At 47.4% G+C, this 13,888-nt stretch overlaps 2 protein-coding genes across 2 annotated transcripts; both read left to right on the top strand.

Annotated features, from left to right (window-relative positions):
* The first annotated feature begins 482 nt into the window (after nt 1-482).
* On the top strand, nt 483-7,204 carry LOC100842162 (protein ODORANT1). The gene is made up of 5 exons (XM_003574853.4): nt 483-715; nt 1,592-1,696; nt 4,491-4,636; nt 5,109-5,519; nt 6,392-7,204. The coding sequence occupies exons 4-5, from the start codon at nt 5,257-5,259 to the stop codon at nt 6,933-6,935; spliced, it is 807 nt and encodes a 268-aa protein (XP_003574901.1). The 5' UTR covers nt 483-715; nt 1,592-1,696; nt 4,491-4,636; nt 5,109-5,256; the 3' UTR covers nt 6,936-7,204.
* Nucleotides 7,205-10,971: 3,767 nt separating this feature from the next.
* On the top strand, nt 10,972-13,674 carry LOC100842471. Its single transcript, XM_024461457.1, has 3 exons — nt 10,972-11,723; nt 12,544-12,608; nt 12,767-13,674. Exons 1-3 carry the CDS (start codon nt 11,007-11,009, stop codon nt 13,509-13,511), a joined length of 1,527 nt encoding a protein of 508 aa, XP_024317225.1. The 5' UTR covers nt 10,972-11,006; the 3' UTR covers nt 13,512-13,674.
* The last annotated feature ends 214 nt before the right edge of the window (nt 13,675-13,888 follow it).

Below are 13,888 nucleotides of genomic sequence, written 5' to 3' on the forward strand. Positions count from 1 at the left end.
TCAGCTTTGAATTTAAATGTGGCGACATGTTAGACGTGAATTTCGGCAATAGTGTCTTCTTCCTGAAAAAATGTGTCAAGGTCTCTAGGAAATGTTTGCTTCGTCATCATACTTGCCCGATCTTCGGCATGCATGTCTACAACATCATGTTGCTGTTTCACCACTTGCGGTGCGCGACTTCCTCCAGCTATGTTTTAATGGTGTGAACTCAAGTTTTTCACTCGAAATGACACAATTTTTTTCAGAATCTATAGGTCTACAGTGACATTTTCTGAAAGATAAAGATTACAGTGGTATTTTTTTTTAATACGCCAGAATTGCAATGACATATACGAAACCTATATGAAATTAATCTTAATTTTTTTGGTTGACCAATTATTTTCGAAATCCTACTGTTCTTTTTTGTTTGGTCGCACAGTTCCAAATCCAACAGCTTTGCCAGCCTTCTACTCCACCGGAACCCAACAGTGGCGCCACGTCCAAAGCAAAGTTGCCGTCGATCCCCTTCAATCCATTCTCTCCCCCGTTCCGTCGCCGTCAATGGTGTCCGCCTCACCGGGTCGCCGTTGCGCCCTTGTCAATGCTCGCTCGCCTGCAGGAGGGGGGCGTACAGCCGTGGTGGCCAATAGGGTGCGAGGTCCGCGTCAGCGCCAGCCACTGCCGCCTCCACGAATCCCCTCCCTTCCGCTGGCCGCCCCCCAATCGACGACGTGCGGTGAGGCCCCTCCCGTCCATTACGGCATTACCCCCCACCAAATTAAGATTCCGCTCCCCATTTGCGCCTTTCGCTTTATGGCCACGCGTTGCGATTATTTGTTCATTTGTTCTGGTTTCTCGCGATCCTGTGGGGGGCTTAGACCTAATATTCTGTTATCAGGGGCGCATTGAACCTATTTGTTTCTCCTCTGTACTGATGAGCAAAGGCGTGTTCTTTTTTTGTTAGAAAAGAAACCGGAGATTGTGTATTTTATAAAGTGTTTTTTTATGAAAGTGCGGAGCTTGTGTATTTTAGCACGCGTGTGATCTCATGTTCGGAGAGGACGAAGGCTTCAGACTGAATGTGGGTACGTGATACTACATGTGTTGGGTCGTATTCCATAACAGAGCCATGTATGCATGATAGGAGCATGCCAACTCAAAATATTTGTCAAACAATTCGTGTGGTTTCTGTTAATGGAAACCGGGGACCCTTGCTTAAAAGAAAAACCAAGTCGTCATGCTCATGCAGGTGCCAAATGGAAGCCTTGCTAGATTGAATTCTTCAAATGGTGTCAACTGCTTGGCAATTATTTGTCGATATTGGAGGATTTGTTAGGTTGGAGAGGCTAGATTTCATAGCAATTCTTTAGACCTTTTTGTTTTCTCCATGAATTGACAGGCGTAATTTCTCGCAAAAAAAGAGAAAAATTGACAGGCGTGGTATTTCCTAGAGTGGCTACATTGGCTAAAACTTATTAAATTTACTCTAAATTTAATCTCGCTGAATTGACAGGTTTATTATTTCCTAGAGCCTCTCTTGTCAGTCTTTGGGGAAGAAATGGTGCTAATGTTTGAGTGATGTGCTCATGTCTTACTGTGGACTCCGTTACAGGGGGTTCCTTAGCTGGAAGGTTGGCAATCCAGGTTGTTCCGTGAATATAGCTGATGGAATGTGATGGAAATACAAGACCCGTTCTCTACCCGTGGCATTTTCAAGGTAATCATCTCATTAACATGAGCAGTAACTATATCCGTTGAAGATTTGGGAAGTCCAGATACTTTGTTCTAAATCATTGCAATTCAACACGGTTATGTATGCCTGACTGTCGGTAGCTGCGGAAAACGAGATGGTAAATTGGTTATCGCCATGGTTTACAAAAAGCGCGAAGCGCGACGCCTTAGTCAATTTTTGCAAAGCGCTAGGGGAACTAATATGGGAGACATGAGTAGACAGAAAACCTGATTCATATCTTGAATTTCCCACGATTTATACCACTGGCGGGGGAGGAGGGGATCTGGTGGGCAGCAGCCTGGCGACGGGCTGGCGGAGGAGGATAGGGATCTGGTCGGCGGGAGCTCTTCTCTCTCTTTTCCCACGAATTATACCACTGGTGTGTTCCCTTCTCTCTCTCCCAACTCGTTTTCCCTCCAATTTCTCTTCCTCTCCCACCAATTTCAGTTTCTCCCGCCGATTTCTGAGTTCTGGGCCTTCTGGCTCTGTTTCCCACTGAGGGAGAGGCCGGCGGGGGATCTGGCGGGCTGCGGGCAGCTTCCTGGCGGTGGAGGTGGATGGGCGGGAGCTCCTCTGCTATACCACTGGTGTTCCCCTCTCTCTCTCCCTACTCCAATTTCCCTCCAATTTCACTTCCTCTCCCGCCTATGCCTGCCAATTTTGGTTTCTCCCGCCCGAGCTCTGTTTCCCGCTCGAGAGCGTCCAGAATGGATCGAAGCGGCGATTTCAGCGCCTAGGCGACGCCCTAGGACGCCTTAGTCAGAAATCTAAGGCGAGAACGACGCCTTGACGTCGCCGGGCGCTTCGACGCCTAAGCGTCGACTAGGCGACGCTTTGAAAACCATGGTTATCGCTTTTGTGTGATCCTCCTTTTATCATTGAATAGACAACCCTGAAAACGAGATGAGTACTTGTTCATCTGGAAATGACAAATCATTAAAAATTTCAGCATCTGTCGGGGGGATGACCCTGGGTAGTGTCATGACGACACGCTCTAGCCGAGATGACGAAGGCAAAGCCGGCATCGTAAAGCCAAACTAACGCCAAGCCGGCATACCGGGTGTATGTCGGCATGATTATCTTATCTTATGAGCTTGCAGGATAAGGACGAGCACCCTGATCTCGGCCAGCACCGAGATCTCTCAACGGTCTAATCCTGACCGCGCGGTGCAGAGTAAAGCAGCGCCATCATTATCGTGGAAAAGCAGTCGCCGCTTACGTAGTGGTGCCAGGCGACTGCACAAAAGAAGCACCGAAAGAGAATTTCTGATGGGAGCCGGCAGAGGGCAGCAGTACTTGTTGCAGGGTGCCAGGGAAAGTAAAGTTGTCTTGTCCCCTGTGGTGCCACCCGGAGGGAACCAAGCCGCGTGCCCGGCGGGGCCCAAGAAATGTGACGTTAGTACTCAGCCCGCATGTCAGTGTGACATCGGCGGCCTGTAAATAGAGCGCTACCCTTCTGTGGAGAGGAGACGAGCACTTAGGCTTTTAGGGTTTTCCCCTTCTTCTTCTTCTTCTTCCTCAAGAATACAGCTCAAGGAGCGCCATTGTAGAGCTTGCTTATCTCGGCTAATACAACAAAGCAGAAGTAGAAGTCTTACCTCGGCAAGAGGGCTCCGAACCTGGGTAAATCTGTATGTGCTTGTGTGTTTGTGCGTGTTTCCCTTCACGTCCTCCCTCCTCCGGTTCCTCTTTCGTCCATCGGCCCCAAGTTAAGCCATCCCATGGCATCTGCCGTGACACCACCACGACAGCTTCATTGTTTTCTTCTTTAATTATCCTAAAAAATATAGATTTTCTGTTTCTTACCGAACAGTTTGTTGCACTTGGTCGTAATGATATATAACTCCAATAGAGTAGTTTATCATTTTTCTGATCTGCATACCATTGCGAACTCACCAAAGAACAAAGATTTCATCATTATGATCTTATGGAGCAGGGAGCATTGCACCCCATAATACTTCTGATATTAGTGATTAGTGCCCCATCAGCAGTAGCTAGCATTTGCTTGCACCTGTGGAAAACATATTTTAACTGCAGGCCAGCCCAGGATTTGAACAACATTCAACAATAAGTTTGGTGATGATTGATTGATAACACCCTTTCTTATATCATTATTCCAAACTATGTATCGCCAAGTTGACGTTGTTTTCTTGCTACAGTGTGCGGTAATTCTTTTTGTCGGCAGATTGCTGTCAGTTTGCAATAGAAGTTATATTATTCATTTGTTTTCCTACTCATTTGGTGACTAGGCTTTGAAGAATTTACTAGTTCATACTGGTAGTTTTTTATTCTTTTTGTTTGCATCATATTGCAGAACAACCAGACTACATGACGAGTGTATTGTTTGGTAGAATAGGATACCTAAAAATTACCGACGGCAGCACTGTTTCCCTATATCTAATCACTTAGTTATCCGTTGTACTGTCTTGATACTGACATAGATAAGGAGGCAAAACTTTCCTGGTTCGTGGTGTGAAGCCCATGACCAACTACATGTTCAAGGAAGGCGATATATGACATGGTTGGTATGCTCCGGAACATTCATGGACCCTTCTGTCTTAAGTGTTAGTACACCTGTACTGCACATATGGCAGAATAATATCGTGGTGTCGAACTCTTCCTCGCTGACAGAACCGGGCAGAACTCAGAGTTTTGAATTCCAGTCTTGAAGAGCATGAATGCTGAATGTTTTAGCACACACACTACATCACCGGGGTCACTAGTCATGCTTGGTTCATTCAAACATGTCACACATGCAGCTTATAATAGACATATGCAGGTCAGAGGGCTTGCGTTGGTTTGATCAGCTATATGCACTATTGGTGACGAAGTAGCTGATGGAATTGTTGCGTAAGATGGCGACCAAGGCAACATACATATATGCCCTATGGGAAATGGAAACTAGCAGAGCTTCAGAAACACCAGGTAAGCTGTTCCTTTCAGATAAAGCCACACTTTTGATTACTGTGGTGTCACCTGCAGTTGAACTGTTGTTGTGCTAAAATATGATCTGTAGCTATGGTCATATGCTATTTTTACATATGCAAGAATTGAACATTCCTCTCAGTACCAAGTTAATTAATTTCAATAATATTAAGCCCCTGTGTTCATGTCAGGAGTATTGAACTGCAGCAATCGACTTGACTTGGTTTTGGATTTTTTACACCACATGCCTGAATCTGATCATCATGATTCATGACGCTGCAGTCAATAGATATGTAATTGCTTTTATTTTGTATGGGAACTTAAACATTCCAAAATTTAAATGTAGCACAGGTTGCTTCCTGATCACATTAAGTTAACCAAATCACCATCACTGTCGCTGTCGCCACATATAAAATGCATGAAAACCACCATAAGCTGCGCTATAAATATTCAAGCACTGAACCCATTGCAGTTGAAAGGGAGCTGTCTCGAGCCTTTTGTCTGATCCTTGTCGGCGGGAGTTTGGTAGCTCACTTCATATGTACAAGGCAATATAAGTTTGTTGGTAGCCTTCTAACACAGGACCTGATCAGCTGGTGTAAGTCTGTAGTAAGTGGCAGATGGGGAGGCAGCCGTGCTGTGATAAGCAGGGGGTGAAGCGGGGGCCGTGGACGGCAGAGGAGGACAATAAGCTGGTCAGCTTCATCCTGACACATGGCCGATGTTGCTGGCGAGCAGTGCCTAAGCTGGCGGGGCTGCTGCGCTGTGGCAAGAGCTGCCGGCTACGGTGGACCAACTACCTCCGCCCTGACCTAAAGCGTGGCCTTCTCACCGCTGATGAGGAGAAGCTGGTCGTCGACCTCCACGCCAAGCTCGGCAACAGGTATACCTGTCTTCAAGGGCATATCATAATATATTATAGCACGTTCGCATGCATGCATATGCCGTTTCGTATGTCAATCCATCGCTATGTTAGAAGAAGCTGTTTGCATGCATTCCTGGGCATTGTGAAATCTATGTGATTAAGTTTAGAAGTACCCAAAACCATGGTATATATTGATGAAGCGAGATTTCCATGATGAATAAAAACAATCTTATCGAAACAAGTATTTTTCATACACTAAAACAAGGTTACATCATGATCAACATCTTTGCTTCTTTTTTGAATTGCTCAGAATAGTTCTCTAAATATTAATCATTTCACTACTCGGAGAGGGTATTTCTCTGTCTTTCCTGCCTTTTGACATCCTTCAACCTATAGGGTCCTAGGCTGGTTTATCTGTAAGATCAAATAGAAAGAAGATCTTTGTCTTAGTTATTGCTCCTTCATACAACCAAAACTGATCAAATCAGTACCTTCTAGATTTGGTTTAGTTACAGGTCGTCTATGTACGGTACTGCGAACAGGCAAATATTATGTCTGATGTAGCCTCCATATGTAGGTATGTGAACTGAGGCCACTTAAAAAATTGCAAGCAAAAGTAACAGCACCGTGATTAGGTCATTCTCAATCTAAGTGCTTTAAGTCTATCTCAAACTCCACTTGCGAATAAAATAAAGCACAATTTGTGGAAATGGTTGAAATAGGTGAATTAATACGTTGCTTAGCTTCCAGAAAGCTGTGAAAATGATTGAAAACAGTTGACCGGCTTAACTTTTTCAGTATTTTAACCTCGGTTCCACGAAGAACATAATACTACCCTTCTCAGGTATCAACTTATCATTACTCTTGATGTCATGCATCCACATATGCAGGTGGTCTAAGATTGCTGCTAAGCTACCTGGGAGAACAGACAACGAGATAAAAAACCACTGGAACACACACATCAAGAAGAAGCTCATCAAGATGGGCATCGATCCGGCCACACACCAGCCTCTGGCAAACACCAAGGCGGCTAGCCCAATAGGGACAACCTCTCAATCCACATCATTCAAATCCAGCGACACAGTAAATCAGCTGGATTCCAAGGGGACCCACGGAGAAGGAGTTTCAAGGCCCACAGACTCGTCAGAGCACTCAAGCAGGAACACCAGCGATGACGACCAGGACCTGTTGGCGAACTTGCTGTTGGAGGAAGAGCTGCCCGTTGATGAGCCATGGCTCAACTTTGAGAGCAGTAACGATGACGAGTTCAGCAGCATCATTGGGCAGTTACTGTGTGACGGACCAACAGATTGGCTGCTTGATTACCAAGATGTTGGCATGGGCGGTTCAAGCTTGATCGACCAAGATTTTGGTAGTCCCAGCTCGAATTTAACCGAAGGTGCAGTTCGCAGCTCGGAAGAATCAAAATTTTAGGTTGGAAATACATACGAATTGTGTGTAAAAAATAGACGCAGAAGGTCCTACTTAGACCATAGGTAGAACAATGGTAACTCACCCTTAAAACTAAGGGGGGGGTCTGTGTTCCTAGTATCCTACTGTTTTCTCAAAAGGAGAAGCTGCAGGGAGTGTGAGGGAGGGCAATGCACATTAATGAATCAATTAGTTAGGCTATGTGTAAGTGTTAACCGAATAATACAAGGCCATTGGTATGATGAGCAGGTTGAGATGTTGCTTTAACTTCATTCAGACCAAGCTGAGGCCACTGGGTCATGTATCTCCAGGTGACCTACAAGCCTTCCCAGGTGGGTCTACATGATCTAGGTGTCTGGGCGCAGGAAAGATGTCTTGTACTCTCTTGTATATATGGTGCAAAAGATGTGGTGGTGTGTTGGTTGGGTGATCTTTGTCAAAGCTTTCCCTTCTGCTGTGTGTCATCCTTCACACTGGGTGCAAATCCTGGAGCTCCTGAAGGGTTCCCCATTGTGTGTGTCCTGTCTGCTGAGGTGTCAGGTACATTTGCAGGTAGTAGTACATAATTGGGCAGAGTTGCTGCTGGTTGCCAAGTTAATAAGTTGGTGCAAATCTAATGACGTGACAGTGACTGGAAGTCTGAAACGCCAAGGGGATGTTGGGTGTCGAAACTCGAAGGTGTCGGACGCTCGTTAGTTGCGTGATGTAACGCATACCCAGGGAAGCGAAGAGATGGTTGACATGACGAGACCACCAACATGACGCCGAGGGGATGCTGTTGACTTTTGAGAAGCAAACATGGATCCCGGCCCAATTGTAGACAGATCAGCTGCATCGGGCCGCTGGACTTGGGATGTTAGAACTGGGCTGGATCCAGCGCAAAGACGTCGTAATTGTTACGTGAACCGGCCTGCTTTAGAAATGACGGTGGCCCAGATCCATCCCAAACATCTGGAGAGCACGACCCCCTCAAAAAAAACAAAAATCTGGAGAGCACGACACGAGGCTGTGATACTGATGCCAACACCCGGATCACTCGAAAAAGAACTCGTAATCGAAATACAATGGCTTGCTCAAGAAAGCAATTTTGCACTATCTCCTAGCTAGTGCTAATTTATAGTGTCAAAATTTGAAGAGAGAAATTTTATACTATCGCCTAGCTAGCTAGTACTGCTGCTGCTGCATGCATGCATGCATGAGGATGTGTCCATTGAAGTAATTGAGCTCTGATGGATGGATGGAAGAGAGCAAATGCTGCAAAGCTAGTTAACGAAAGCTCTGAAGCTGTTTAGTTTGTTATGAGCTGCAGAGGTTGAGGAGGAACGCCCTGCATTGCAGCAGGCGCCTGAAGAGCAGCTCCACCCCTTGTTCCAGCTGCTCCATCGTCTCCCCCAGCGCCCTCGCCTCATCCCTCTGCTTCTGCGCCTCATCTTTCGAAGACGAAGACAGCAGGTCGGCGGTGGTCTGCTCCTCGCACGCCACCCGTGCCGCCTTCCTCTTGACCGCGACGCAGCACGCCGGCCACCACCGGCGCCTGCTGTTGTTCCTGCTCGCGCTCGGCAGCGCCTTGGTCATGACGCGCTCCAGCGCCGCCGCGGCGACCCGCCGCGCCTCCTCCAGCGAGCGGGCGCCATGGCCGGTGGACGTCTGGCCCTGGCAATGCCGATGCCGACTCTTGGCGAGGACGTCGGCGCGGGCCTTCCTAGCGCAGGCGCGTGTCGCGGCCAGGGCTTGGGCGTGGCCGCCACCGCGGCGGAGGGCGAGCTCGAGGTCGACCGCGCAGGCGCGCATGGCGCGGAGCGCGTCCAGGGCGGCGGCGCAGGCGTCCAGCAGGGGCACGGAGGCCTCCAGCTCCGCCTCCACCACAACAGCCTCGGCGCCCCGCGCGTGCCGCATGAGCTCCTGCTCGTACGCGCCCGCCGCGGCCTCCAAGTCGTCCCCCGCCATCGCCGCCGTTGAGGAAGAAGAGTACAAGCTCATCAAGTCCTCCATGTCGTCCGGCTAGACGCTTGACGCGGCCATGCATTCATATATACATGGTGTACGGCCGGCCATGCATATAGACTCTGTCATGTCGTTGGCGGCGCGCGGCCAACCACCGGCATGGCATGGCTGGCATGCCTCCTATCCTGAGGCAACGACCATGGATCGACGGAGGCCTACACAAGTCAATACTCTTAGCACACACACACACGCGTACGTAGTACTAGGCTAGGAACGTTGCAACAGCGGGTGGTTGGGCCGGACGGGACACCTGGAGGCCTCTGGGCGCGCCAACGCCAAGCTCTAGCCTCTAGGAGAACGAAGCTGCCATGGACGCGCCGATGCAGATAAAGAACGCATGGCACGATATCCTCTCCTTGTCCGTACCGTACCCAACCATAGCTGTCAGATACCACACCTGTACGTACACGTTATCCTGTTGCTCTGCTTGGCCTGATCGTTGCATGTGCGTGTACTAGTGTGGCTGCTAATCATAAGAGATTTTGTTCGCTGTCGTCTTAATCTCTGTCTTCTTCTGTTTCTTGTCCTTCTTCCGAGCACCTACCCGTCAGGAACCAGGATTGGTCAAGCCGGCTACGTACATAACTACGTGTCACCCTGTGAACCAAACACAATTAGCACCAACCATGCATGAGCGGACAGACATGCCGTCAGATTCTTCGACCCAGCAATATATGTACGTGTCACTCTGTGGACCGAACACAAGCACTAATTAATTAATCATCATCAATCAATTAGTCGCCAGTACTAGTGCTTCCCGCCGGGCAATTAAGCATGACGCATGTTTGGGCCAAAGATGGATGCATGCACATATCAGGGCGCAGACAATGAAGCTAGCCAGCCACTCTTGACTGTCTGCCCTTTTTTTTACGAAACAACCGTGAGCGTCAGCGGGTTATTCATTCGGCCGCGGAAGAAATGTCCCGGTTTACAAGGAAAACGGGGTCGAAAACCGATCGATTCCTTCACAAGGCGTCCTGTACAGTACTCCGTACAGAGTACCAGTTCTCTCGTACAGCAAGCACGGAGTGAGTTACTACAGCTTTCTCGCACACACACTCCTGCATGTTGTCCTTTGGCGCCACAAAAAACAGTGTTGCAGACCACATGGATAAAAAATGATCTCATTTGTCCCGAACGCCGCTTTACTTGTCGGCGCCAAAGGGCATGTTTCGGTTTGCGAGAGCAGCCGCATCCCAAATGAACTTATTTATCCAAAACCTTTCATTTTGCTCCTTACAAGTTAGGTAGGTGGTACCACAACAGTACGGACAAATGGCGGATCCTGCTTTGGGATTCTGCCCAAACATGCATGCATGGCTCAGCCATGGACGAAACTTCCAAGCAATGCAATCCATGATGAACCTTTTTGTTCCAGTTCATATGCTGTCCTGCTCACATCCATCTGAACCCAACAACATCTGCAAAGCCAGCATGCACTTGGCCTGAACGTGCGTCTTGTTTCTGCTGCCAACGCATCCAACATGACAGCCCATCCAGCTTAATCATCTGTTGCTAACCAACATGTGCACTAATTTCTTTCTTTGTTTGTTTCTCAACTAATGCTATCTGCATTGATCTTAGCTTGCAGCAACACGAAACCTGCATTGCATTTCCTCCGACTCTGATAACAATCTCCCTTGATCGCATCACAAAATTGTCGATCATACTGAGATCCGCAACCAGATGAACGCTCGTGCAGTGTGATATGTCATCGGCAGCTGAGACATGGCAGACACATGCATGATTAAGCTCATCACTCATTGCCCTTTGCCTTAATTTGCCACGCTAACCGAAAACAGATGAGGAACAGCCCCTTAATTGTCTGGATGCACAGATTACCATGTAAGACAACACAGTTCAGATAATACGGAGGACAGATGAGATTCTCGCTGTCGATCGATTGCTCATCTTCATCATCATGCCATTGCTTCTCTCTCAGATATAAATACAGGGACAACCCAATGCTTGAGGGAACCAACAGAATTGGAGCTTCGTCTTGACTACCGTTCTCTTCCATTTCCATACAGAAAAAAAGAGCACCGAATTAGCTTCAGTCTCCAAGCAGCAATGGCTTACCATCTGAGATCTGCGAGCGCGCCTTCCAGCCCTCGATCGAACGAGACCAAGGTCGAGCAGCAGCTCCAGAGCCTGAGCACTGCAACCTCTTCGCCCTCGGCGACCATCGACACAATGTGTGATGGTCTGAGGACGCTAGGAGACCTCTTTGGTTGCATCGAGAAGATGGTGTGCACGCCCAGCAACCAAGCCAGCCTATGCCAGACCGTGCAAGTTCGGAAGGCGGTGGAGGAAGAGCTTGGGCGGTCGCTCGTCTTGCTTGACCTCTGCAACGCCATGCGGGAGAGCTTCATGGAGCTGAAGACGATCGTCCAAGAGAACCTGCTGGTTCTCAGGAGAGGAGAAGATGCATCTACTCATGCCAAGACGTACATCCGGCTCGTCAAGAAGACACAGAAACAGTTTAAGAAGATCACCAGGAAGACTGTTTCTGACAACAAGCAGTGCAGGGTGGTGATGCTGCTGGCAGAAGCGAGAGAGGTTGCTGTTTCACTGCTGGAATCAACATCCGGCCTATTATCGAAGCAAATTGAGATGCCCAAGTGGTCTCTTGTTTCTTCCAGAACGTTCCAGAAGAGCAAAGTTGTGTGCGAAGAGGAGCAATTGCAGGCGTTAGAGCGCGGCATCGGGGATCTTGAGAGCGGAGTGGAACTTCTGTACAGAAGATTGATCCAGAACAGAGTTTCTCTTCTGAATGCTCTTAGCTCGTAGAATGTAGATACCCCTGGAGCTCTAGTTCCCTGCGATTGGCATCCACCTTTTAACGGATCAGTCAATCATCCAAACAGTTTTGCTATATGTACACTTGTGAATTTGCATAGAGAGTTCACTGAGATAAAAACAATTTTGTCAATTTCATATTGTGAATTTCTTCCTTTATGCACCCCTATGGTATTATTCATGTCCTCGATGAAGGCCTTGGTTTCTCATAACAGAAAGAAAATTACTGCTCAAAGATATTATCTATACATACATATGGGTGATTCGATTCCAAGAAAAAAATGTTTTACTTATTTCTAACAAACTGTAATACTTATAATTTTACACACCTGATTCCAGAACCTAGAAGGTGATTGATATGGCCTTATGGGCCTCATGGCAAAAATAAATAAAATAAAAGGTGAACTGTATATACTTACCAATAATATAGCACACTTCCCTGGTAATTTCATTTCACACGAATTTCTCAGACGGCCAGCAGAAACTTCATATAAAAAAAGTGAATTGTATTGTCCGTCATGATGCATGCATGCACGTACATGGCTGTCCTTGCAGTTAGAACTCATCATAACGCTAAGAACCATCGGAGAACCTGAGTAATCAATCATGGCTCGCAGCAATACGTACGAAACCTGTACCACATTTCCTTCGATAATCTTCCCTGATCACATATTATCATAACGAGATCCGGGATCAAAGTGAACACTCGTGCGGTGCGATGTGTCGCCGGTAGCTGAGACATGCCAGGCATGCACATACATAAGCTCACCTCATTAGCGTTTGCCTTTGCAGCGCTAACCAAAAACAGATAAGCAACACCTTGTCTGGATGGACAGACCACCTTAGCAAAACAATATTCCAGATCATATGGAGGTTCATTAGCAGATGAGATTCTTGCTTTCCACAGCTCTGTTTTCCATGCCATTGCTCATGTCTCTCCGGTATAAATACAGGGAGAACCTCAAGGGTTGAGCACCAACAGACTGCAGCTTGCCTTGCCTACTCTTCTCTTCTCTTCCATTTGCATACAGAAGAAACCATCATCAAAGATTCAAAATCCCAAGCATGGCATACCATCTAAGATCTGCAAGCGCGCCTTCGAGCCCTCGCTCAAACAAACCCGATGTTGAGCAGCAGCTCCAGTGCCTGAGCGCAACCGTCTCCTCACCCTCGACGACCATCGATATGATGTGCGATGGTATGAGGACACTCGGAGACATCTTCAGCTGCATTGAGAAGATGATGTGCACACCCAGCAACCAAGTCAGCCTATGCAAGACCCTGCAAAGGAAGGCAGTGGAGGAAGAGCTTGGACGGTCACTCTTCTTGCTTGACCTCTGCAACGCCATGCAGGAGATCTTCATGGGGTTGAAGATGACCGTCCAGGAGCTCCTGTTGACTCTTAAGAGAGGAGATGATGCATCTTCTCAGGTGAAGGCATACATTCGGCTTGCCAAGAAGGCGCAGAAACAGTTCAAGAAGATTAGCAAGAAGACTGTTTCTGACAAGGATAGCAGGGTGGTGATGCTGCTAGCAGAAGCGAGAGAGGTCACCGTCTCACTGCTCGAATCGACATCCGGCCTCTTGTCGAAGCAAATTGAGATGCCTAAGTGGTTTCTTGTATCCACAACATCCCAGAAGAGCAAAGTTGTGTGCGAAGAGGAGCGATTGCGGGCACTAGAGTGCCGTATCGGAGATCTTGAGAGCGGAGTGGAACTTCTGTACAGGAGATTGATCCAGAACAGAGTTTCTCTTCTGAATGTTCTTAGTTCATAGATACCTGGAGCTCTTGTTCCCTGCGATTGGCATCCACCTTTTAAAGGATTAGTCAATCATCCTAACAATTTTGCGATATGTACACTTCTGAATAAGCACTGAAATTTCACTGAGCTAAAAGCATATATATTTTTTTGTCAATTTCATGTCGTGAATTCTATTATTTATGTCCTTGTTAGATGACTTGGTTTCTCATAACTGAAATATAAACTACTGGTTCTTAAAGATGATATCTAATTACAGTGCAGCAGAACAACAACCTGAAAAAACAGTGTGTGCTTATCATTTCACATACTACTGATGTTAAAAGTTATGGCCCATGGAAATAGTTGTTTTTCTTCCAAGGGTCGCATTACTAAAAAATGCCTAAAGCCATG

The sequence above is a fragment of the Brachypodium distachyon genome, chromosome 3, assembly GCF_000005505.3.
Source record: "Brachypodium distachyon strain Bd21 chromosome 3, Brachypodium_distachyon_v3.0, whole genome shotgun sequence".
Taxonomy (NCBI): domain Eukaryota; kingdom Viridiplantae; phylum Streptophyta; class Magnoliopsida; order Poales; family Poaceae; genus Brachypodium; species Brachypodium distachyon.

Bases quoted from the DNA above. Each gene is read 5' to 3' on its own strand.
- LOC100842162 (XM_003574853.4), top strand. From the start codon at position 5,257: ATGGGGAGGCAGCCGTGCTGTGATAAGCAGGGGGTGAAGCGGGGGCCG. The intron at 5,520-6,391 runs GTATACCTGTCT...CCACATATGCAG, and splicing joins CACGCCAAGCTCGGCAACAG to GTGGTCTAAGATTGCTGCTA.
- LOC100842471 (XM_024461457.1), top strand. From the start codon at position 11,007: ATGGCTTACCATCTGAGATCTGCGAGCGCGCCTTCCAGCCCTCGATCG. The intron at 11,724-12,543 runs TAGAATGTAGAT...AACCAAAAACAG, and splicing joins TTCTGAATGCTCTTAGCTCG to ATAAGCAACACCTTGTCTGG. The intron at 12,609-12,766 runs GTTCATTAGCAG...ATTTGCATACAG, and splicing joins ATATTCCAGATCATATGGAG to AAGAAACCATCATCAAAGAT.